The 24,472-nt window shown below is 39.1% G+C and overlaps 4 protein-coding genes across 5 annotated transcripts; 2 read left to right on the forward strand and 2 right to left on the reverse strand.

The window, feature by feature from the left end:
- Positions 1–357: 357 nt before the first annotated feature.
- Positions 358–2,784, reverse strand: LOC114722296 (probable WRKY transcription factor 15). Of its 2 annotated transcripts, none has more exons than XM_028908291.1 (3): positions 1,964–2,784; positions 1,724–1,852; positions 358–1,474 (listed from the first exon to the last, which is right to left on the reverse strand). In XM_028908291.1, the coding sequence occupies exons 1-3, from the start codon at positions 2,686–2,688 to the stop codon at positions 1,315–1,317; spliced, it is 1,014 nt and encodes a 337-aa protein (XP_028764124.1). In that variant the 5' UTR covers positions 2,689–2,784; the 3' UTR covers positions 358–1,314. The 2 variants fall into 2 exon arrangements, with proteins under 2 accessions (XP_028764124.1, XP_028764125.1); XM_028908292.1 differs by having other exon boundaries at positions 1,724–1,849; positions 1,964–2,782.
- Positions 2,785–9,899: 7,115 nt separating this feature from the next.
- On the forward strand, positions 9,900–13,321 carry LOC114722295 (probable beta-1,4-xylosyltransferase IRX14H). Its single transcript, XM_028908289.1, has 3 exons — positions 9,900–10,832; positions 11,057–11,614; positions 12,553–13,321. Exons 1-3 carry the CDS (start codon positions 10,087–10,089, stop codon positions 12,779–12,781), a joined length of 1,533 nt encoding a protein of 510 aa, XP_028764122.1. The 5' UTR covers positions 9,900–10,086; the 3' UTR covers positions 12,782–13,321.
- Positions 13,322–14,444: 1,123 nt separating this feature from the next.
- On the forward strand, positions 14,445–17,041 carry LOC114722278 (cysteine proteinase COT44-like). The gene is given in 5 exon segments (XM_028908267.1): positions 14,445–14,892; positions 15,836–16,071; positions 16,195–16,309; positions 16,312–16,334; positions 16,418–17,041. Coding segments are annotated over 5 exon segments (1,101 nt in total). The 3' UTR covers positions 16,697–17,041.
- A 1,040-nt stretch (positions 17,042–18,081) lies between these two features.
- LOC114722294 (F-box protein SKIP2-like) lies at positions 18,082–20,289 on the reverse strand. The gene is given in 3 exon segments (XM_028908288.1): positions 18,082–18,245; positions 18,468–19,502; positions 19,505–20,289. Coding segments are annotated over 2 exon segments (1,650 nt in total). The 5' UTR covers positions 20,181–20,289; the 3' UTR covers positions 18,082–18,245; positions 18,468–18,528.
- Between the last annotated feature and the right edge of the window lie 4,183 nt (positions 20,290–24,472).

The following is a 24,472-nucleotide window of genomic DNA, read 5'->3' on the forward strand; positions in this document are numbered from 1 at the left end:
TATTTTTCTGCCTTTGTGTTTATAGTTATAAGATGACCGTTCAAGATGTGAAACGCAAATCTCAGAGAGAATAATTTAAAGATAGATGAGGTCGGTCAATTCCTCGAGGCCACCACAGCAGTGGTGTGAACAACGAAGGTAAAAATGGCACAAAACTTAAATTAAGGGGTTGTATTTGAACAGGAACTAGATGAGTCCAAAAGAAACGTTTGACCTGGACTGCAAGAAGGCATGTGAGTGGAGGAGAAAAGAAACAAAAAGGAGGATATTATTAAATGGATGATTGAGGAAGCCAGTTGCGTGGGGTGCGAATAAGGAAGTGGATGATAATGATGATGAAGAAGGGAGGGTCCAATGGGCACGACAAAGTTGACGTTAAGGCAAAGGCAAAGTGAGGAAAACTACAAATTTGGGAACGAGGGAGGACCCTTCTAGTGCCCCCAACATGTCAATCAATTCCACACCCACCCTTTTTGACTTTTGGCATCCTTTTTCCCGAACAAACATTTTTCTCCTATTTTCTACACCACCCTTCACTGTTCTGCGTTTCACCAAATGCTCGCCCACGCCTCAAACGGTCCAAAGTCCAAACACTATTTCCACTGAAGAACCCGTTTTATTTTAAATCCCTCGAAGCTTTCATTCACTAATCGAGCCGTCCCCAACTGGCAACTGCCACCCTCTGTTCCTTTCTTATGGTCAACCGTCCTCTACACGACATGTCATGTCCCTGCATTTCTGTCCAGTTCCTTGACTCGGTCCCTTTCCTTGCTCTTTTATTTCCCCTCTCTCTCTCTCTTTTTACTGTTTCAAATTTCAATGCAGACATTGGAAATTCAGACAACCGAGAAATAAAAATAAAGAAAGGGAGGGACGGAGGGAGGGCAATCGGACATCGTGACGGTATCCAGATGATAAAAGTTGAGAGAGAGGAGGAGCATCCAAGGTAAATCACCAATAAGGCAAAGGAGAAAAAAAGAAAGCAACCAAATAAAAAATTCGAACACCACCTCCACTTTCTCTCTTTCTTTCCATCATGTTGAAACCCGTTACCAAATCCACCATCTTCGCGTTTCTTTTTTTTGTTTGTTTTAATATATAATAATGGATAATGGATGCACAGGGTCTCAGTCTTCAAGAGAGTGAACAGGAAAGATAAAAGGAATCCAATATTGTACAGGGAAAGGGAGCAAGTAACCCGCTAATCATCTCCTTCGAGATTGATAAAGCATCCTTTGAAATGTTGACCATGAAAACTCAGATGTCTTGAAGAGCTCTGCTTCTGCCAATCCTTTCCGTCAAATTGATTACAAGCTAAGAGGATTCCAGTATGAGATTTGTTGAATCGGTGGCAGAGAGCGAGTGATTATGATCGCCTTCATAGGTGACTACTAGCATTGATGGATCGTCCAGAGCTCGCTCTACGTGTTTGCGCGCCGGACACCCTCTAACGCTACTGCACTTGTAGTATCCCCTGTGGTTGTTCCACAAGCAACTTTATCAGTATGAGAGATCTGGTATCAACTCGGAATAGAGTATAAAGGATAAAGACCATTCTGGGTCTTCTAAAATAAGCGAATCAGCGAAAAAGGAAACTAATAAAATAAATTCCAGTCCTTTCTAGAATCTGAATTTCCAATACAGAGGTCAAACACTAAACTTAATTTTAAATTGAAATCGGAGCTCTATGACATGAGCTAATAGCTTGGAAGAGTTTATGTACCTAGGATGAGGGGATCCTTTAATGGGTTTCTGTCCGTACTTCCTCCATGAATAATCATCAGGTGGAATATCAGCCATCTTCAAGCTTATTGCCGGCACCCTCACTACCCTTTTCAACCTCATTTTTCTGCTACAAAGCATCAAGTGAAAACAGAACATTTAACAGAAACATCTCAAAGATTTTGACTTTTCAATTTCTTAAGGAAAATGGAACGAGTTTGGAGAAAGACCCATCGCCTACCTCTTTTTAGAACAATGGCAACGACTGGAAGAACTGCCGCACCTGCCAGAACCCAGGTTCTCGGAGCTACACTTTCTCTTCAACGAGGAAGAAGAAAGAGGAGGCTTTCCCGCTGAGGAGACCTGAGACAGATTCGTGATCTGAAAAGCGGTCGCCGGCGACGACGAGGATGGTTGTTTACTATCAGTATCGCCAGTAAGAGACGACATAAACGACGTCGCGGCAGAGGAATACGAGAAATTAATGGTCTTAAACGAGTCCTTCCTCTCAATCACCCCACTTTTGGGGATCAGGGGATGCTGCTCGCCCAGAGTTTGGTGTTGAAGAAGGGCAGGCGGGATCTGCTGCAACGGCGTCGCATAATATACTTTGGGTTCAGGAGGCTGTCGCTCAGGGTTTTGATTAACGCTAGGAGGAGGAGGAGGCGGCACCAAAGGGGCTCTTCTAAATCGAGCATGACCGGTTCTGGTTCGACCCAGAAGAGAAATCACCTTCTTGAACTTGGAAACGGCGACGTCTGCTACGGCTTTACAGTCCATCTCAATTTCCACGGGAGACTTTGAAGCGGAAGAAGAAGAAGACTGGAATTGTTGCTGACTCTGAGAAAGCAACCTGATGAGCTTCTCCACGCTCTCCAGGCCAGATGCAGCTTCTTGAACAACATTATCATCCATTTTGGCCACGAAACTGTCGTTCCTGTAACCCATCACGAGCTCTACGGCCATGCTCACAGAACCATGAAAGAGGAAGGGCGGAGCAAAGGAGATGAACCGAAGCAAGAAAAAACGAAATGGTTATGATAAAGCGAGAAACCTGGTCAAATAGATTGGATCGGCCTAGGACTAGCAAATAAAAAAACAAAGAAGGTTAAGAAAAAAAAAAAAAAAGGGAAGAAAGGCGGAGTGGGTGATATGGGGACCAAGGTGACCGAACTGTGACGCTAGTGGTTCAAGGCTCATAGGCCACTGTTACCGTCAAATGTAGGTGGGAATAAGATGAAGGAAGGTGTTTTGGGGAAGTTGGGAGGGAAATGTTTGGAAAGCAAAGTGGCGGATATTGACCTTTTCTGTGGAGTGGGACCCAGACGAATTATTATTCTTATGGATCTGAGGGACGATGTGGGGGGCATTAAAAATAAGGTCAAACTAATGTTGGAGCCGTCCGATCGATACCCCCCGCGTTTGAAAGTGGACACGAATCTATTGGTTGCTTCCGTATGCTTTAGTTGACTTGCATTGACACCTTCCCCAGCGTTCTTACTACTCTCTGCTCGCAGTTTCTTTTTTTTTAAAAAAAAAAATATATCTCTCTTTCCTCTCTCTGTTCGTATCCTCGTTTGTCAAATTGCCTATCTGATTTCTCACTGGTCCTTTTTAATGGCCAAATTTCCCCAATCAGACGGTCACCTCCTCAAATTCGTCAATCTTGGATACTACGTCGATTCTAATTATAAGAACTAGTTAATTAATTTGAAAAGATTAAAAGAATAAGTTGAGTTAGTTATTTATCCTAAATAAGTATTATCTTTTCTAAAATATCCTTGCTAATGAAGTGTATTAACTATAACTATAATTATTACAAGAACTATCTTGAAAAAATATTAAGTAAATATGAGAAACAAAGTGGATTAGGGTCTTATATTTAGGACTAAAATAAAAGTAAAAGGGTCTTATATTAAGACTGGAAGTAGTTTTTTTTTTTTGTTAAGCTATAAATTTATTTCAAAAGCATTTACCCAAGATAGTTTGAGCATTCAAAAAAAATTTTGGAACAAATTTATTCTGAAAATTTAAAATCATAACAATATTATCTCATACCATTAAAAATATTAACAATTAATATTACTATTTTAATGATTAACATTAGTTTTATGATGGCATGGGTAATATTATCATGATTCTAAATTTTCAAGATAAATTTGCTTTAAAAATACTTACAAATATCTATAGCTCCTGAGTAAAAAATTTTAAAATAAATTTATATCTTAACTGTATTTCTCTTTCTAAATACCGGTGAGAGTAATACCCTAGATTATTTTTTTCCTTGTTTGTGGATGAAGATACACGTAGTTCCCGAAGTTGTTCTTCGCAACCATTTAATATTAAGTTAAACTACATTGGCATTAGCTGTGGTTTTGTTTTGGGTTTCTTAACCCCATTTTTTCCCTGCATTATCTTTTTTCCTAATATCTTCATCCCCTAAAAATTTACACTCGTCACTCGTATTCGGGTCTCTTATTAATCTCTAATTAGAGTTAATCCATTTCCGCATATGTGTCTGACTTTTTTTTTTTGGTATAATGTCTACTATAGTTTGTCGGGCTTTCAATTGTGTCTAGGACTAAGCTACACCTTGCGTCATAAAATATTTTTTAAATTACATTAATTTTTTTGTGTGTATTTATCTCTCTACAATATTTTTCAATAATACTCAATATCCTAAAATAATGTTTCGTGAATTCAGGGTTAGAAATGTTTTTCAGTAATACTTAATATCCTAAATTTTAAAGTATTCATTTTCACTAAAAACTTTAAAATCAAAATTGCACTGAGAATTACTTTAAAAATAGTTTTTTTTCCCAGCACTTTAATGATAGGTTTTAGGGTGTTGAATTTATTAAAAATTAATTTAAATTACTAAATGTTATTTAAAAAGTAGTTAAAGGCGCTTGACGTAATGTAATAATCCTTACATCTAGTGCTCCATTGAGTCTCAATTCTCAAATATAAAACACTGGACGGGAGGTTTCTTTAGCCTAAACGAAAATACACGTAGGATTGCGTCTATGCATTAATTAATCTTTTTTCAGCAGCACTAACTGCGAATCTTCAATCATGAAGAATACTCGTGGGGGGAGAGATCAGTCATTTAATAGGAGGGAAATGGGGAAAATTATGTTTTAAGACAAACTTAATTAGAACAAATTAATTTTAACAGTTTTTTATGTGTAAATTAGTTAACAGTGTCATTTGACCCCAAAAAAAAAAAAGAGTTAACGGTATCGTATATTTGAAACCAGATCAGGTCGTGCATGATTCGATAGCCTGGACTTCTCCATGAGCATGTCCTTTACACACACACGCACACGCGCACACAGGCACATATATATAAGAAATTAAGTTTTGGGGTTTTTTTTTTTTTGTGAGTCATCAATCATTTGTGGTAAGTGGGTGTTTATGAGAAAAAAGGTGATGGGGGAAAAGCAGTTAGGCACGTTGACAGGACGAAGAAAGCTACTAATACCAAACTAATTTAGTAGTAATAGTAATCATGATCACTAAAAAATATTAAGGGTTCTAGAGGTGCAGGATCCACTCGGGGGAGCAAATTAATTGCGTACACCAGCACTAATGATATACAGCTTTTTTTTGTTGTTGTAATACTTGATTTGCATCCTATTCACAAATATCCTAATAATTGACTAATCTAATTTGACATCCGATTTCACCCAGTGTGATAAAGGCCGAAAGTCTTCCCAATAGTTTTTTGTTTTTTTCAAGGGTTGAACTTTCAATCTTAGGCTCAAGTACCTACTTTTAACTATTGCTACCGGCGCTAGTGGGTACTAATAATATATACTACTTATCACCTTAACTATAAATTTTTTTATAACCTATAAAAAAATCTTATAATTATGATCGGAAATAATATCTTTCATAGCTGGCTACGTAAATAATGAGGAAAGCCATTATATGGTAAAGTCTACCATATTTTTTTACAGTGAATGCCACGTCTTTGACGCGGGAATGATGATTATTTGCTCATACGACTTGGCGATGCGAAGAAAAGCCAAAATGGGTGTAAAAGAGGATAATGGATATCTGTTTTTCACTGGGCAATAAAAGGAATTGAATAAATTAAAAGGATTGAATTTCGCGGTGCGGGGAATGGAAATCACATGCGGGCGGGAGGAAAGAGGACTAGGACCAGGAGAGATGCTCCCAAAAGTCAACAGACGCAAACATTGACGTTTAAGCCTTGAGGCCTCCGCCTCACTCATCGCATGACACAAACGCAATCAGATACGTGTCAAACTTCTCTTCCCGCCCCTTCCCACCCACAATTCTCTCTCACTGTATATATAAATAAATACGATGGCCCAAATATACGCACGCATAATTAATTAACACCCCCCTGCTTTTAAATATGGGATTTAGTTCGTAAGATTATTTTAATTATATTTGTAAGACTTCAGTCGCTCCTATCTGTCTCCTTAACTAACTTCCTCTCAGTACTAGAAAACAATCCTGGCATTTATTATGGGTATAATTATTTTCTTATTTTTTTCCTCCTCGTTCTATGCCTATCTCCACCCTTGATTGAAAATTCAACGATTAATACTTAATATTTCATACTGGCCACGTCATATTTTATGGTTGGGATTTTTTGTTTTCAAACACGACTGTGAATATCTCAGGGATCAGCGTGCGAGTGTAACACGCGTGGTTGGTTGTTCAGAGGGACAGTTCACATCTTACCATTCTTTTCGATTGGATTCATTCTGCATCTCCTCAACGCCTTCATGGGGACGCGTCCTTATCAGGTCGACCCTCTCCATTTCTCCCTTCACATTTTGCATCGAATTATTTTTTTTCCCCCAATTCCCCTGTCAATTATTTTTAATTTGAGCACAGTGATCGTCCATGCCTAGTCGGCAATCACAGCCCCCAACCAATTACTATGAGCGAGTCCAGGAAAAAGAAGGGAAGGGAATAAACACGTATCGTTGTTTATAAAAATAGACCAATAACCACAAAAACTGAAAAAACAAAAGGGATTCGGTGCTATTTTCTTCAGCAGGTCCAGCTGATTGCTATGCAGTGTTGACCATGATGAACCGTGTCACTGTTACTGATTGATGATCACTAATTATTGAGGAAAAAAACAATATTGGAATGCAAATCGTCAGAGGCTCCACGAACAGGCGGCGTTCAACGTGGTGGACGGTGGTTGGGTTCAAGCGCAGAATCTCACTGTCCAACTCGTGGTTTATCAACAATCTTCCTATCTCTCCTGCTATTTTATATGATACCTCATATTCATTCCTTTTTCTTTTTTTTTTAAATCTGCATATGGTAAATAATCCGTAAAATAAGGTCATAGCTCATAAATCCAAGTTCATATTACATGAAAATCCTAACTCTTCGTCTTGATTGCCAGTACATCAACAAATAGTCAGCACAATTTCCACACATATAGTCTTCTCTCAATGTTGAGACTTTTTTCTTGGGAGAATTATAATGAGGATAAAAAAAATAATTACAAAAAAGTCCCAATAATAACCTAAGCAGTCTGTAATGATAAGTTTCATAGTAGAAAATGACAATTTCTAGGATTTCTTTTATAATTTTTTTTTTTTTAGAATCTCATTGTAATTCTTTCTTCTTTTTCCTTTTTCCCCACGTTGGTCAGATTGTTTTTAACTTTTTGTTGGCAATGTTAAAAAATAGTTATTTCGAGCTACATATGGGAACAGACTGATCCAATTGACCAAGCAATCAAGGCCCATGGCCCATTTTCTCTTTTCCTACTCTCCTCTACGAAAGAAAGGCCAATTGTGGGCCGGGAGTTATGTTTGTTACCCATTATCATTTGCTATCGGCTAAAGGGGGCGTCCGGATGTTGAAATATGATGGATACTGTACAAGCAAGGAATTATTTCAGAAAACCTAAAATGATCTCGCGTTCGTTTTACGATATCGATTACAAATAGACGACGGCCTGAAATTCGAAAAGAAAAATGAGTCTTGTGTTATTAAAATTAATTAGAAAATAATAAGAAAAATGGAGTTTAATACAACTCGAATATGCCATGTCAGAACACCATTCACACGTCGTTATATTCTATACTGCGTGTTGAAATACAAAATTCAGATTGGTTGATGTCTAGCAGCAGACCAGAAAGAGAGTGGGAAACAATCGCCTGCATGTGTTAATTTTATTTTTATGCTGCTGTCATTTGAGATTTAACCCACGAGTTGAAGTGGGCTCACAGCACCAAAATGCCCCTAGCTATTCTGTGTTAGGCCCAAGAGGGAGGGCGCCATTTATAATGGCTTTCCAACCCGCACACGTGGAAGCAAGCTTATTACTTAATAGTTAATACAAATGACAGAGCATGTTGGTTGTATGCAGTGTGACGATGTTAATTAGAAATTAGCGTAGGGAAGGAACAAGTCGTTGAGCCAACTAGGCTCTGTTAATTAGTATAATTCCTCATAAAGGGTGGAATGTTGTAATCAAAGTGAGTCAACAACATCTACCTAATGACAATATATATATACACATATAATCATGAACCCTTGAGCACTTGATGTCCCTTTCACCTGATGGTTGCCTCATCACACGCCACCGTTCCTTTGATCCTAAGGTAGTGAGCAGTGCTCTTTTCTGATGCAGACGCTTCATTTATCAGATTTCAACTTCCCAATAGCACCTTTTCTCCCTTCTCCCCCCATTCACTGGGGGATGTGTGTTGCAGAAAGCAATAAAAATGGAAACCCTTTTGGATTTCGGTGGCCATATTTTGAAGGAAGCATGTATAGGATATTACAGCAGACGAGTTTGATGAGTCTGGGTTTCTAATGAGTGAAGCAACTCACCAACCCCGTCCCCTGGTTCCTCCTCTACCTAACTTCTCTCTGCCATTATTGGACCCCATCAAACTTGTGCCCATCAGTTTCTCCTTTTCTAAATTTCCCAAGTGTGCCATATCCCACGTCTCTTGTTATTTACAGCAAACCATTCCATGTATTGCTGTTCCTGCAATTCATTTGGAGGGGAATCATCCTCAAAATTTGACATCAAATTAATGCGCATGCACTAAATGCAACCAACAACCTGGTGTAATCGCCTAATTATTGCTGCATTTGTCATCGTAAATGGAAAGAGGACAACGCGCGGATTTGGTGAATAAATAATACAGATAAGATCCTTATGTTTGCCTACCTTTTCAATCATTAAATACAGATAATATGAACTAGTAAGTATTAGTATTTGATTTAGATGGTCGAGATATAATTTTATTTATTATTTACATGTTTGATGGACGAGAAATACAGAAGACAGAAGAGATCCAAACACGAAAGACTTTCCTCAGCGCCTCTCTTTCATTCTCCACATCGTAGGGCTTATCATTATTTTACTTTTCAGTCGCAGTTCCGGTTACTCCCGAAAATGCCATTCAGGAAACTGAGAATCTCTTGGAGGCAATCAAGTGTCAGTTCATGTAAATTACCAAATTGATGGGAACCATGTTATTTATTAATTTAATTATGAACAATGCCCTTTTTTTTTAAATATATTTCATGCAAATTTTTATTCTTTCCGTGTTTAATTTTTTCACTCATTTTACTAAGTTTGAGTAATTTTCTTTAATTTTAAAAGATTTAACTTATTATTTATTTTGTTCCTTTATGTATACTAAAACAAATGTTGGCAAAAAGAATAAACAAAAAAATTAGGTGAACTGGAATTCAAGAGACAAATATTAATTATAAATCCTCATTTATAATACTGTCTCTAATTTCTTTCCTAATTTCACGGCTCTTTACACACTTTTGTTCTTGTCAATTTTCTAATAATGTTATAGCTTATATATCACCTTACCCTGAGCCCTTGACTTTTTCCCTCAAGACTGAGCCCTCCCTGCCTTTTTGTGTAACGGAAGTTGTCGGAAGGATTTCATAATTCATACCCATCGGGGATTTACATGAATTTGGATTATCCATATTGTTTTATTCTTTTTTTATTTAATTGATATATAATATAAAATAAAAATTATTTTTTGAATATTTTATTAAAAAAATAAATACGTTATTTAAAAATTACAAGCTAAAAATCTAATTTCAATTTAATACAGATAATGTGGATAATTTAGATATTATAAAAATGAGGCGGACACCGAGTAACGCGTAAACCAAAAAGAAATGTCATGATTAGACTCTCCCACCATCTCCATTCTCTTCGGCTTCCTTTGTTGTCTTGTAACCTTCTTTCTCTCTCGCGATCATCTTTGCAAATCAAATCCCAATTTCAAAGCCAACTCGCCCTCTCCATCGCCCTCCGCCGTTGTCGTCAATTGACTCTTTCCGACTTGGTGGGCTCTTGGGTACTTCCTCATTATGAAGCTCTCGGCGTTGCAGCAGAGCTACCTCAACCGCCGAACCAACAGCTTCCGTGGATCGCCCCAGTTGGATTCCTCCGGCGACGGCCCCATTAAGTCTCCTGCTGCCGTTTTCTGGCTCGTCCTTCATGGCATCTGCTGTCTCATTAGTCTGGTCCTTGGTTTCCGTTTCTCTCGCCTCGTCTTCTTCTTTCTTGTCTCCACTTCATCTAACAACCTCCAGATGGTTCCATTCCGCACTGCTACTCAGTTCACTGGATCCCTCGATCTTCAATCCGCTTTAACTTCCAATCCTTTCACCAACATTGAAAATCCTGCTAATAGAACCACCATTGCTAGCTCCACCAGCAGGGTCATCGTTGGGCGGCATGGAATCCGAATCCGACCCTGGCCACATCCAGATCCTGTGGAGGTGATGAAGGCTCACCAGATAATTAACAGAGTTCAGAGGGAGCAGAGGCTCCAGTTTGGAGTGAAGAACCCTAAGAAGGTGATTGCGGTCACCCCAACTTATGCACGGACGTTTCAGGCACTTCATTTGACTGGGGTGATGCACTCGCTAATGCTGGTGCCATACGACTTAGTGTGGATTGTGGTGGAGGCCGGAGGAGTCACCAACGAGACCTCTTCAATTATTGCCAAGTCCAAGCTTAGAACCATCCACGTGGGGTTCAATCAGCGGATGCCGAATTCATGGGATGCAAGGCATAAATTGGAAGCCCGGATGCGGCTTCACGCTTTGAGGTAAATCACTTGTTCTTCGCGCCACCAATTAACTTCTTTCGTTACTGGGGAAAACGTATTTACTGACAATTAGAGACTGAAATGTTCTTTTGTGCTGAAAATAATAGAAATACATGGTTAATCTTTTTTCCCTCTTCATTTTTTTGGTCAGCCCATTGTGCGATCTGTAAGGAATAGCTTGTTTACAATTTTGTGGTTTGCTCATCTTCCTATATGTGCAACAGAATTGTGAGGAAAGAGAAGCTGGATGGAGTTGTGATGTTTGCGGATGACAGTAATATGCATAGTATGGAGCTATTTGATGAAATCCAAAGTGTGAAATGGATAGGTGCTGTTTCAGTTGGAATACTTGTTCATTCTCTCAATACAGATGAATCTACATCCCTGCCTCAGAGAAAGGATGGGGAGGAAACCCCCCCAATACCCGTGCAAGGCCCTGCTTGTAATTCTAGCAATAAATTGGTTGGGTGGCACACCTTCAATTCACTACCATATGCTGGGAAAAGTGCTGTTTACATTGATGACCGAGCACCTGTGCTGCCCCGAAAACTTGAATGGTCTGGGTTTGTGTTGAATTCCAGGTTGCTCTGGAAGGATTTTGATGATAAACCGGAGTGGATTAGGGATCTTGATGGATTAGGTGGAGTTGATGAGGACATAGAGAGTCCGCTGTCTTTGATCAAGGACACCTCTGTGGTGGAACCCCTTGGGAGCTGTGGACGCCAAGTTTTGCTTTGGTGGCTGCGTGTTGAAGCGCGGACAGACAGCAAATTCCCTCCCAGGTGAGCCGTTTCCTCATGATTTTCGGTAGAGTTCCCACTAAGTTCATCTATGCAATAAACTTATCCCTGAAGCTTATTTCTCCATACGACTATGCAAATGCTTATCTTAAAACATGTCTCGTAGATTTGAAAAATCCTTTTTGGTGGTACACTAGAACTTCTGAGCGCTGATGTTGTAATATGCTCGTTTCATAGCACACATCAGTTTAAAATGTCTATATCGCTCATGGACTTCTATTCGCCCCCGGTGGGTGTTTGAAATCCAAAACTGTTTTAAACTGATTGATCTTACAGTTGCTTTCTCGAGCACCCAAAGACTATATTTTGTTGCAATGTTGCATTATCCTGCTGTGTATATAAAAAAGTAAAACGGCATAATGAAACAATAAGTTTTTTCATTTTCATTTTTCGAAAAAAAGAGGTTTGGCCAGAGAAAAGATTTGTTGAAGCTACATGACATCATGAAACAAGAACAATGGTTTCCATTATTGCCACTTGAAGCCTAGAGGAACTTATTAATTAGGAGTCTGAATTCTAACGCAACGGTTCTTCAACTGAGAAATGTATATAGCCCGTCTTAAGTGCATGTCCTACAGCTACTCTTTCTTAGCACTCTCATCTGCTTGGTCTACTTTTGCTGTTCGCGAAGTTCTGCTTCTGAAATTTGTTTCTACATGCTGTTTCCCTTGAAAATGGGAGTCACCGTTTTAATACTTGTTGGTGAAGAGATTTTTATTTCTAGGATTCCATTGAACTTAATGATTATTACATTGAAAATTCTGGATTTCATCAGTCCTCAAAGCATCGTGTATTGAGAACCTGTTGTCAAAACAGATACTACGTGGATTTATGTCTTCTCAAAATTTTAGACGTGATAGTAGATAGTCTTTAGCATGATTCTGTGCATACATCTGAATATTTGACACAAATTAATGCAGATGGATAATTGACCCTCCTCTAGACATCACTGTTCCATCGAAAAGGACTCCTTGGCCAGATGCTCCTCCTGAGCTCCCATCAAATGAAAAGTTGTCAATTAGCACTCAAGAGCTGCCAACCAAACACACTACAAAATCTCGATCGTCCAGATCCAGGCGCAGCCGAAAGAGGAAGAGTGAAATCAAAGTGATAGGTTCTCAAGTCGCTACACATTTGGAACAGAACTAAGATGGTAATAAGAGCATCTGGCAAAGTTCACTGCCTTGTGGATACAAGACTGCTGTCTGCTCGCCTTGGGTGACTATTGCATGGATTTGACCAAATGGAGAAGCTGGCGACATTTCTGTTGTTTGCATTTCTTTCTATTCCCTTTGAAAAAGAAATATCCATTTGAAGTTCTTTAAGTTGGTAGATATAACCAGTCACACTTTTTAGAAGCAAACCCAAGCGAACGGAGTGCCAAATTGGTGTACGACCTCAAGCTGGGGTGTTAAACAGATATATACTTGTCAAGGAAATTGATAAACTACATGCCTGTTTGGATCGAGGCATTGGAGTATATAGCATGGGAATGTGAGAGCTTATTTCAGTTATCGTGTATGATTAGCAGCAATTCAATTTTGGTTCCATCTTGCATTGTGATTCATTTTTCCCAATTGAGGAATTTGGATTCCATCAAATTTTCAATGGAAATGCCTGCTGATCTTGGAAACGGGATGTAAGTTTAACTGTATTCCATTATTTTTATTATATCATTTTGCAGTGATCCATTGATCCCAGTTTTCATGTCTTTAAAAAAGCATGATGATATATATTTTTTGGAAATTTCGTGCGAAGAGCTTTTTAGCTATTATTTTCATCCGGCGAAGCATCAAACATTAATTAAAATAAGATATTCATTTTGTAATCATTTATTACACGTAAATAATTGATTCCGTCAAATTAATTTCATGCAAGATATTTCAAATTTTGAAGTTGAATTTTGCTCAGTTGTTGAATTTGGCGCGTAAAATGTGCATGATCACCCCATGGAAGTGACCCCATAGCTCCATTTCTGGACAAAAGCGAAGTAGCCTACAAATGCCAGAGCTACGTCCACTTGTGAAGAAGCTCTAACGAAGTTGTCCAAAATATTATTTTTAAACATATGGTAAGAGAAAGTATCAAATAAAACAAACCATGTTCGAAATCACCGATAAATCTTTGTGGCGAGGGAAAGATATTTGCAGAAGTACCATACATACACACAGTTGAGAGTTGCGGATGTCAGAAGCAATCGGAATCCACCGACCTCCTCTCACTGCTGATATGAAAAGATCAAAGCCCATTGCTCCCGCCCCCGGGGCTCATCCTTACTGAACTGTCTCTGTCACAGGCACCATTCATCATGTGATCTCTTGATAAAGAGTAGCAGAAGCCTTTTTTGCCCTTTTAAGTGAAAAATGGGCATTCACTTCTCTTTAACTCAAAATTTCAAGATTTAAATTTTATGTTTTATATTATCACATAGCATTACTTATTAATTCCAATAAATGTAAGGGAGACAATATGGCAATATCTGATTCCTTTCGCAGAAAACCACGCCCAATTGCTTCTCACTCCCATATCCGATCACAACGCTGCCTAACTCCTTGGAAAAGATAACATGAAAGGTTCATCCCTATAAATCTAGATTTCTGCTACATCCAACATCGGCCCATACCCTCCCACATGGCGCGCCAGTTCTGTTCTGCTTCTGCTCTCTCTTCTCTCCTTATTATTGTTCGCCACTTGTTCTTTTTATTCCTTTTCCTCTCCTTCCATTGATCCGCTCTTCAATAATTGAACACAGCACTCCCTTCTATATAACACCCACCATCTTCACCGCTTTTCCTCACCCAACACCTCAACAATGGCCGCCCCGCCTGCTCTCTCCTTCCTCTTCCTTTGCCTCACTTTCACACTGGCTCCGGGTGACGGGGCTATTGTCGGGCATGAGGAGGGAGTGAAGGCGATGTACGAGGAGTGGCTGGTGAAGAACCAAAAAGTGTACAATGTGTTAGGAGAGAAGGACAGGAGGTTCGAGGCATTTAAGGATAACTGGAGATTCATACAAGAGCATAATGCTGCGGAGAACACAACGTACAGACTTGGGCTGAATAGGTTTGCCGATTTAAGGAATGAGGAATACCGTGCCATGTATCTGGGGGCCAGGATTGATCCAAAGCGAAGTGTCATGAAAGCCAAGAACACAGCTTCTCATGGCTATGCTCATAACGCCCATCATGATCTGTTGCCGCATCACGTTGATTGGCGGTTAAAAGGGGCCGTCACTGCCGTCAGAGATCAAGGGACTTGCGGTAACCCTTTCTTCCTTTATTCTTCGTATTTATATTATTTCCGGCATTTACGGCATTACACTTTAGGTTTTTAATATAAGAGTTTGTTTGACTTTTATTTTGATTTTAGATATAAGACCCCAATCCATTTTGTCTCACTTGTTTATCTATTTTTTTAAAGATAATCTTTACAATATGGTAGTTCTAACTAATATACTTGATTAATAGGAATATTTAAAAAAAAAACAACACCTATTTATTATAAATAATTAGCTTAATTAACTAATTTTTTAATATATTTAAATTAATCGACTAGTAGTATATTAGCTTAGATGAATGAATCCACTGAGATTTTCTCATCACCATATACATGTCACGACTTAACCCTCTGTAATACAGCACATTGTGTCTATAAACACAATCTAACATTCACAGAGACTGTCATGTTTATAAATCATTCGCAACGTCACTCGTATCAATCCTCTAAAAAGTTCAAGGCCCGCATTACTAGTATTTTAGTCTCAAATAAAAAAAATGCGAAGGCAGAGCCCGATGATGTTACAGCCCAGGACAGTTTGATCTTCTAATACTACTCGTGATTCTTAATATAAGTGTTAATTAATTAATTTAAATAGATTAATAAAATTAGTTTAGTTTTTTATTTATAATAAATAGATATAATATTTCCTAAAATATCTCTGTAAGTGCCTTAGCTAGATTACAATTTGATAAAATATTTAACATGTAAAACTTCTACAAGGACTATCTTTAAATAAATAGATAAATATGAAAGATAAAATGAATTAAAATTTTATATTTAAGACTAAATTAAAAATTAAACTAATTTTTATATTAAAAACAAAAGTTAGCATTTGAGGCTGGAGCCAGGTACAGAGAAGCCTATTATCGCAAGGAAAACTTATTCGGGCCATGTGGTTGACGATAGTTGGGCCTTCGCTTGCAGGAAGTTGTTGGGCATTCTCAACAGTGGCTGCTGTGGAAGCCATAAATAAGATCGTCACCGGCGAGCTGGTGTCGTTGTCGGAGCAACAACTGGTAGACTGTGACAGAAAATACAACAACGGATGCGATGGTGGTCTTATGGACTACGCCTTCGACTACATCATTGGAAATGGTGGCATCGACACAGAGGACGATTATCCTTACGCCGGTGTTGACGGTCAATGCGATCCAACCAGGGTCCGTATTACCAGTCTTTTGATTGTTATTGCATCCATCTAGCACTGCAAAACATAACGAAATTAGTTGGTTAAGCTGATGATCTGGGCGGGTACTCAACTTGTTTGATTTCTCAAACTGCAGAAGAATGCCAAGGCTGTGACGATTGACGGGTACGAGGATGTTCCCCCTTACAGTGAGAAGGCGTTAAAGAAAGCTGTGGCTCATCAGCCCGTGAGCGTGGCTGTTGAAGCTGGTGGCAGGCCTTCCAACTGTATCAATCTGTAAGCTAAAATAAAAAAATTCTGTCTGGTCAATTAATTCTCGAGATTCTGCTAATAAGTCGTGGTGTTTTGTTGTGTCCCAGGGTGTGTTTACTGGTGAATGCGGGACAAATCTAGATCATGGAGTGGTTGTTGTCGGATACGGTACTGAAAATGGAGTGGATTATTGGTTGGTGAGGAATTCGTGGGGCGCCGCCTGGGGTGAGGATGGTTACATCAAGATTCAGCGTAATGTAAGAAGTACCAACGCTGGCAAGTGTGGCATCGCAATAGAGCCCTCATATCCTGTTAAGTATCCCAAAATGTCCCCAGATCATCTTTCTACTTATGCCACTGTTGGGGAAAAGATAAGCAGCGCTTGAATCTTGAAACGCCTTGCCCGTAATTACGTTGTGGGGGATCGAAACGAGTGGTGAAGTTACAAGGAAGTGATGTTCCAGTTACCTGGTGGCTGGTGCTGTGTTGGGTTATTTTGCTTTTCCATGTCTACCAAAAACCAATCTGGCTAAGCTTATTTGGCTCCCCATTGTTGTATATAGGTTTCCGATTGTCAAAACGGCTCTTGGGGACAAATTCAAGGTGATGTCACTTAATGTTATTTCCTTCCTGTTAGTTGAAGCGGAATCACCAGCTAGTTCCATTTTCTATTTGCATCATTTCATATCCATGTCGTTTGCCCATCTGCCATATTTACATCCATAATATCCATGCTAAAGCAGCAAGTAATCAATAAAGAAGCACATCTAAAGTTGAAAGCTGAGGTTGAGTAAAATAGATGGTTGTGCCTTGTATTCGGAATGTTGGACGCCCTCTGTAGCAGTTCGTTGGGTTTCCTTAGCGCGAGTTGCTGCGGGGGAAGCACATAGGACCCAGCCATCTAATCTAAAAGTCAACACTTAATTAAAAAGCCCCAGATTCAAAATTTACTAGATGTGCGAAATTTACTCTGTCATGAACGCGCCCTAGCTAGCACAGAAACAAACAAACTAGTAACTACTACTTGGAAGTCATTTCCCCGCTACTCTTTTTGTATAAATAAAAACATTGAGCCCCACAGGCGAGGTAGTTTCAAAGCAGGCCATGTCAAGAAATGCAAGTTTGGAACCTGCGCTGAGAGTCAGTACCGCTAGACCCTTTTTCGCTTTTCTTGTTTGTTTGGTTAACCTCTTTGTTTCCATCTTAAGCATCCTTTTCAATAATTTCTTTTCATCCAGCACTGTCTTTTTTCTTTAACAAATTGAGACTACTCTGAATTTCTTTTTTAAAAAAAACTAAAAATATTTTAGTTTAAAATCATATATCGTGATTTTCTAAACAAACCTTAACAAAACCTGTCATTTCTGCGATTTGTTAGAGACTACACCTATTGCAATCCTTATTAAAACACTATTACAATCTTTTAGTCCCTGCTGATAAAATATTTTGAATTATGTACAAATGTTATGATTTGTTGGTCTCGACACTTCAACATGTTTTAGTCAGGGTACTTTGCGTAATTTGAATGTGGCAACTGAGTTTTCACAGCTACACTATTCACGACTTACTCTTCAAATTCAATTTAATAGCAAAAAGCGCGAATGGAAGACATTAGAGAAGGACTTTGACAATCATACTCGAAACCCTGCCAACAAATCATTTTTATAAAGTATCAAAGTAAAGAATGCGTTAAACACCACCTCGAGCTTTGACAGCTCAACCGTTCTATCCATCGAGATTCGAGAGGTCAATTATTTAATCAATTCTGATGTTTCAGCCTACAATAAAAGCCCATTCATCACGTCGAGTATGCGATTTCCATGTTCATACTAATCCTCAACGCAAAGAACTGTCCCGACAGAAGTATACATGACGGAATTTAAGCCCAAAGTCATAAAAACGTTGACCAAGGAATGATCCTGCTAATAAAATATTCTGCCACAGAAAGTAAAACAAAGACTGATATTCATAGTTGATAATATGAATAACAAATTGAAAAGGGATCATCAATGAAGGTAATTGACAAGATGCAAAGAAGCGACAGAAAGAAAACACTGGCTTTGCCATTTCTCGGCAGCAGTTAGGACTTAGGAGGGGAACAAAATTCAGTGAGCAACATTGCAATGAACAAGCAATTTTAAGTTTTGAACACAGTACCTAAGACTCAACTCACATATTGTGAACAGGTCAGCATCGTATTTGGGCACTCCTCTAATGATCATGAAAAGCTGCTATCAGAGACGTTATCCCCATTTACCCACCTTCTTAAGGCACAGGGCACTATATTTCTTCCGGCCAAAAATCCAAACTTGGTTCTCAGCATTGCCAGTCGGTTGTTATTACCACTTGATGATGCTTCATCAGCCACGTTTTCTTCCCTCATTATCGGTGGATTCGCAATTCCATTTTCCTGAGCTCCTCCATCGCTTGCATTCCCATCCAACATCTCAGGTTCAATCTCGTCAAAACTAAACGCCAAGGAACCCCTCCGTTCCCGCAGCCACTTTGCAATCCCACCGGTGACCTTTTTGCACTTTTTAACCTTAATTTTAACCAAATTTGGACAACCCAATGCAAGAGCTTCGATCCCTGCATTAGTAATCGGACATCCTTTAATGCATAGTTTCTTAAGAGCAACGCACTTGGTAGCTATGCTTTCAATCTCCGCATCACCAATGCTGCCAATTCCACAGAGAGCCAGCCTTTCCAAATTTTTGCAGTTGGAAGCTATTGCCGTTAAGCTCAAAGACGCGGGATAAATGCAAATCAACACAAGTTCTTGCAGGTTAGGGCAGTGTTTAGCTATAGATATCAAACCATCATCTCCGATGTTATTAGTCCTCCATCCATCAATGTGAAGCTTTCTCAATAACCTGCATCGCTCAGCAACACAGGAGAGCCCCAGATTGGAACACTCGGGAGTTTTCACAATGTGTAGCGTCTCCAAGTTCAAACAATTGGATATCCCTGAAAGACCGACATCGCTAACCTGAATCTTCTCGAGATGAACCTCAATTAAATCACTGTTTGAGTTTCCTACCGTTTCCAGAGTACTATCCCAATCGCCCAAACACCCAATCAGCTTCAAACTCCGAAGCTTTTTCGAACCCACTATTAGGGGTGCGAAGCTTTGGCCATTAACAAGCTCCTTCAAGCATATAGATTTCAACGAGGAGGCTGCGGCACCGGGCCGATAACCGCCGCGCTATCGTGGACCCCACGAAGCCGCTTGACGGAGAGCTCCTCAAGAGCCGCGCAATGATCGATAACGGCGTTCATGCCCTTCGTACCAAACATACAAGACCCACAAGAGAGCTTCCTCAAGGCCTTGCAGTTCTTAGCGAGGCCGGCCATTCCAATTTCGGAGATCTCCCGGCATCCGCGGAGCTTGAGACGGGTGAGGTTCTTGCATCGAAGCGAGATCAGCATCAAAACGTCATCGCTTATGCTGGCGGACCTGCGGTCGCATCGCAGGGCAAGTTTCGTGACAAGATTGAATCGATCAAACAGGGAAGGAACAAAATCCTGCAATCCTTCTTGAGCATTGAGGGACAGTCGATGACGGCTTTGGCCATCGACGCGCAGCCAGCGTCGGCACACAAGGGAGCATCTTTTGCGATCACCGGAGCCAAGAAAATGGAAGATACCAGCCAAGCAATCGTCGGGGAGACCGGCAGTGTAGTCGCGGCCTCCCGTTGAGTTCTCGACAAATTCAGCATTTGTATCTGAGTCCTCCCCCACGTCGGCGAGCCAAGAACGAAAGTTAAATCGATCGCCATCAGAAATTTCGTAAGGATTCAGCTCCGACGAAGCACCGGCGATGGAAGACGCCTGTCCCATTGGCGAAAGTAGATAAAGATTGTGGATCATAAGAAAAGACGAGGATAGTGCGCAGCGCCAATTGGCTTGAGGTACTTAATGAAACCTACCAAAATCTGAAGGTGCGTGCGTGACATGGTCGCAATCGCCAAGGAGAGGCTACCGTACAGGTTCACGCATCATATGGGCTTGCGTGCGATGTTTTAATACCCATCGTGGCCGTTAAATAGGATGACCTACGAAATTAATTGAATGGAACCCATCTAACCTCGGGTTGCGAATAATAAAGAAGCTGTCCTCTTTTACTTGTCGTTCTCGTTGAATTTTAGAACGAAGGTTTTGTTAGTTCAAGGAAACTTGGAACTGAATGCAGGAGTGGGGGGACCATGGAAGTCCTTCGATTCTCAGGGTGTCCTTAACCTTTGGGCTTTGTGACAGGATCCAACTATTAGAGGCCACAGAAAGTTGCAACTTTGACTCAGACCTGGTCACTTTAGTAGCTTTGGAATCCTTCTGGTTTTATTTCTAATAATTTGCCGGAAAAGTCATGTAATGCTTGCTCCTCTTTCTTTCTTTTTTTTTCTCCTTTTTCTTTTTTTCAATTTTTCCTCGCTTTGCTTTTTAAAAAGAAGTCGAGTCATCTTTTGGCACTTGCGGGGCATTTTCATTTTGTCCAGCAAAAAGTGAAAGAACAAAATTATGGTGCTCCAAAATTATTTTTTATTTAAAAATTTATTACAATTTGCCAGAAAAAATTATTTGAGACTCATGAGAAATTTAATAAAGATGAGCATACAACTAGTGTTTAACATGTCATGGTCCTTTAATTTGTTTCTTATTAGAGGTAATTCAACATGGGCATCTTGTGATGAGTATACCTTAAAGAAAGAGTTCAATCTTAAAAAGCTAGTTTATTAGAAAGAATACCCTTTAAACTTATAAACTCGTAAAGCTTCCCAACGTGAAATAGATAACACAGCTCTTGGTTTATATTGTAACTCTGGGGCTACCTCGTTGGGGGTTGAGTTGAAAGTGATGCTTGTTGATGGGAATGGTTTTCTGAAGAGTATAATAAAAAGAGATGAAGAAGAAAGTTGTGCAAGATGTCTTTACGGTATGGGCAGCACTTTCCTTTAGGCTTAATTTGGCCCCACTTATTCTTATCTTATAGGGGGCAAGTTGGGTTAACCAATAAATTTTCTTCAAGATGCAATGAAAACCCTTGAATATGGATTGCACTTTCAAGATTTAAGTGAAGACAACACTGATCTTTACAAAGTGATAATTTGACTCTATTTCTACATGCATTCAAAGACAATGACAACGAGTTTGATCTTAGTATATTTTTGTGTTTATGTTGTGTTGTATGCAAATGAAGTGATGGTGAAGGGTTTATATAGATCATAGAATGATGCCTTGAAGAAATGTTTTTGGAGTAATACCTCATTAAATAAAAAGTCATAACTATATGTTAGTTCATGAATTAATATATTTTAAATAAATAAAAGATATTTAATATATAAGGTTTTTTAGTATTGTAACTTCTTACATAACCTTTCATATGAATATTTTAATTTATATGAAAACACAACCCCTCATATAAATATATTAATTTACATGATAACACAGCCCTTCAAATAAATTTATTAATTTATACAAAGATATAACCAAGGAAAAAGAACCAAACTAGACCGGACCAGACGGTTCAATTGGAAAACTAGTGAACTGTTGGCTGGTCTGGTTTGGGTTGCTAAAAAAACTTCTGTTGCAGTGAACTGTTCTTAAATCAGTCAAAAACTGGGCAAACTGGCGGTTTGATGGGTTGCCTGATTTGAAATATTTTTTTTTTTCGACGTTGAATCCCAGGAAATGACGTCGTTTAACATTGGAAAATTTAAAAAAAAAAGCAAGTAGGTCGAAATCAAAGGCCAGCTTTAGTTGAGTTTTTGTCTTCCGCTTTTTGCTATTTTTCTTCCCTCCCCCAAATCAAAAATCCCTAGCTGAATCTGCCCTCATTGTGCCGGAGTTTTGTTCGCCGTCAAAGGTCCCAGATCTTCGCGTCAGGTTGTCCAGGTCAAACGTCGAAGCAGCAGGTTGTCGTGGTTCAAGCATATCTGAACGTTGCAGCCACAGGTGGTCACCTCCCGTCATCGTTTCTTCTTCACAGTAGCAGAATCAGTATCGCAGCCGCAGGTGGTCACTTATGGCTCTTGCCTCTTGTTGTCTAGTTAGTAATTTTCATTCAGTTAGACTTAGATAGTTAAATGTGCTCTATTTTTTCCTTCATTGGTCATGGGTGATTATTCCAGTTTTCCCTAAAGTAGTGGCCAACTTCATCCTCTCTTCTGTTTTATTTATTTATTTGAATTCTCAACCCTAATAACCTCAAAGTAGCTAGGCTTAGATAAAATGAGATTTATTTCCTTTGTCCAATGTAGAAAAATATTGTGTATGATTGGGGAAAAGAAAAATAACAGTCAGACACTCATAGTGATTGATTTGTTTACTTGGAACATCATTTAAATGATGATATCTGGTCAGCACGTGTGAGAGGATTCGTTAATAAAAAAGTTTAGAAAGTTGGAGAAGCAAGGTAAGAACATCAAAGATGTGTATTTTATTAATATTTGCTTGGTACAATTAAATATTTAAACTACTTTTGTAATTTTCTATCTCTTTTTTGAGTGATTATTATTTATGAATTCTGTTCTATTTTAATGTTGTGAATTAAATTGTATTATCTTAATATGACCGGTTCGACCAATGATCCTTGGCCCAGTACATCGACCGGTTTAATTCCCAATCCATTTTTTTTTCATTGGTTATAACCCTCAGATAAATTTATTAATATAATAAATATAGATAAGGACATGACTTTTCAAAAACACATCTCTTTATTTTAAAAATATTCTAACAATGCTTCTTTTTTTTAACCAGCATTCCAACAATGCTAAGTTACTTCAAATCGAACGCTAAACCCATGCAAACAGCACACTACTTGGTGCTGGACGGGTTGAACCCGAACCGGCTCTAGTTTAGGTGAATAAACTTGTTCCGCCACGCCCAGATACCGACGCGGCAATGGTCAACAAGATGATGGAAAGAGAGGGAGGCACGAGAAAAACGTTGAGCGCCGACGGCTGAATATTGCAGCCTTTTAAAGCATTAATGAAGCATTAATTATTTTCTGTTAGTATTAGCACGGAATTTTGTTCCGGAAGAATATGCAGGTTTCATTGGAGGCGCGCCAAATTGTTGGGCGGTGAGGTTTGAAGCGTGAAGAGGGAAACTTCTTGGTGGGATGGAATGGTATGGATTTTAACAAGGACGGCGTCCATTCCCATTTCAAAACCGCCTTACTTGAACCATTTCATGATCCGTGACAAATCAGCCGGAGACCAAGCGGACCCGTTTTGATAGTTCAATTCCATGATTGATTATTCTTCTTTTGTGGGCAATATATACCACTCCGTTCCTTATTATAAATTACTTGCATTCCAAATCCTTAAATCAAAAAATATATTAAATTAACTAGTTTCTTTTCATTTACCCTTATTAAATAAAGATTGTATTTGTGGTTGTGCTGGATTAAAAGTTGAGAGGGAGGGAGGGAGATGACGGACTACATAGGAAATGAAAAGTTGAAAGAAAGAGATAGAGATGAGAAGGACGTGCTTTGAAAAGTCATTATTTTAGACTTAAATTAATTAATTTTTTATTAAATTAATAGGATAAAATTGAAAAAATATCATTAATTATATTACAGGTGACTTATATTTTGAAACAAATTTTTAGAATAAAAGTGAGCTATAATAAAAAACAGAATAGTATATATAAAGAGAGAGAAAGAGAAACAAAATAATAATAACAATCCACTCACCCAACACATCACGGGGGATTCTTCAAACGTGGCGTGTGCATTTTAGACATATCACATCGAACAATTAGGTGTAAGGTTGAAGCGACTGAGTTTGGTCTTGCCAAATGGGATCACATGATGCAAAGAAAGAGTCTTGCTGGTGGTGCTGAGGAGAGAGGCCGGACCCATCCTGATTTGATCAACTTATTCATGAAGACACGAACATGCCTTTTTTTCTTTTTTTTTTGGTGGTCCCAACACCAGCTTGTATATATCATCCTCAGCCTACAGGATAGAGACAGAGATTCTATGTGCTTCCGCTTTTCTATTCAATTCAAAATGCTCTCTGGCACGACCGCTTCTGTCCAATAATTGCGGTTATTTCTCTACTATTTCTCCAGGATGGTCCTTGGGCTCCCAAATAATCCCCCAAATTGGGCCTTCCAGTCAGTGACTGAGGCTGAGACGCCGCCTTTAACCAACA

This window comes from Neltuma alba, unplaced genomic scaffold (genome assembly GCF_004799145.2).
Source record: "Neltuma alba isolate B1F8T4 unplaced genomic scaffold, ASM479914v2 tig00012088_pilon, whole genome shotgun sequence".
NCBI classification, from domain to species: domain Eukaryota; kingdom Viridiplantae; phylum Streptophyta; class Magnoliopsida; order Fabales; family Fabaceae; genus Neltuma; species Neltuma alba.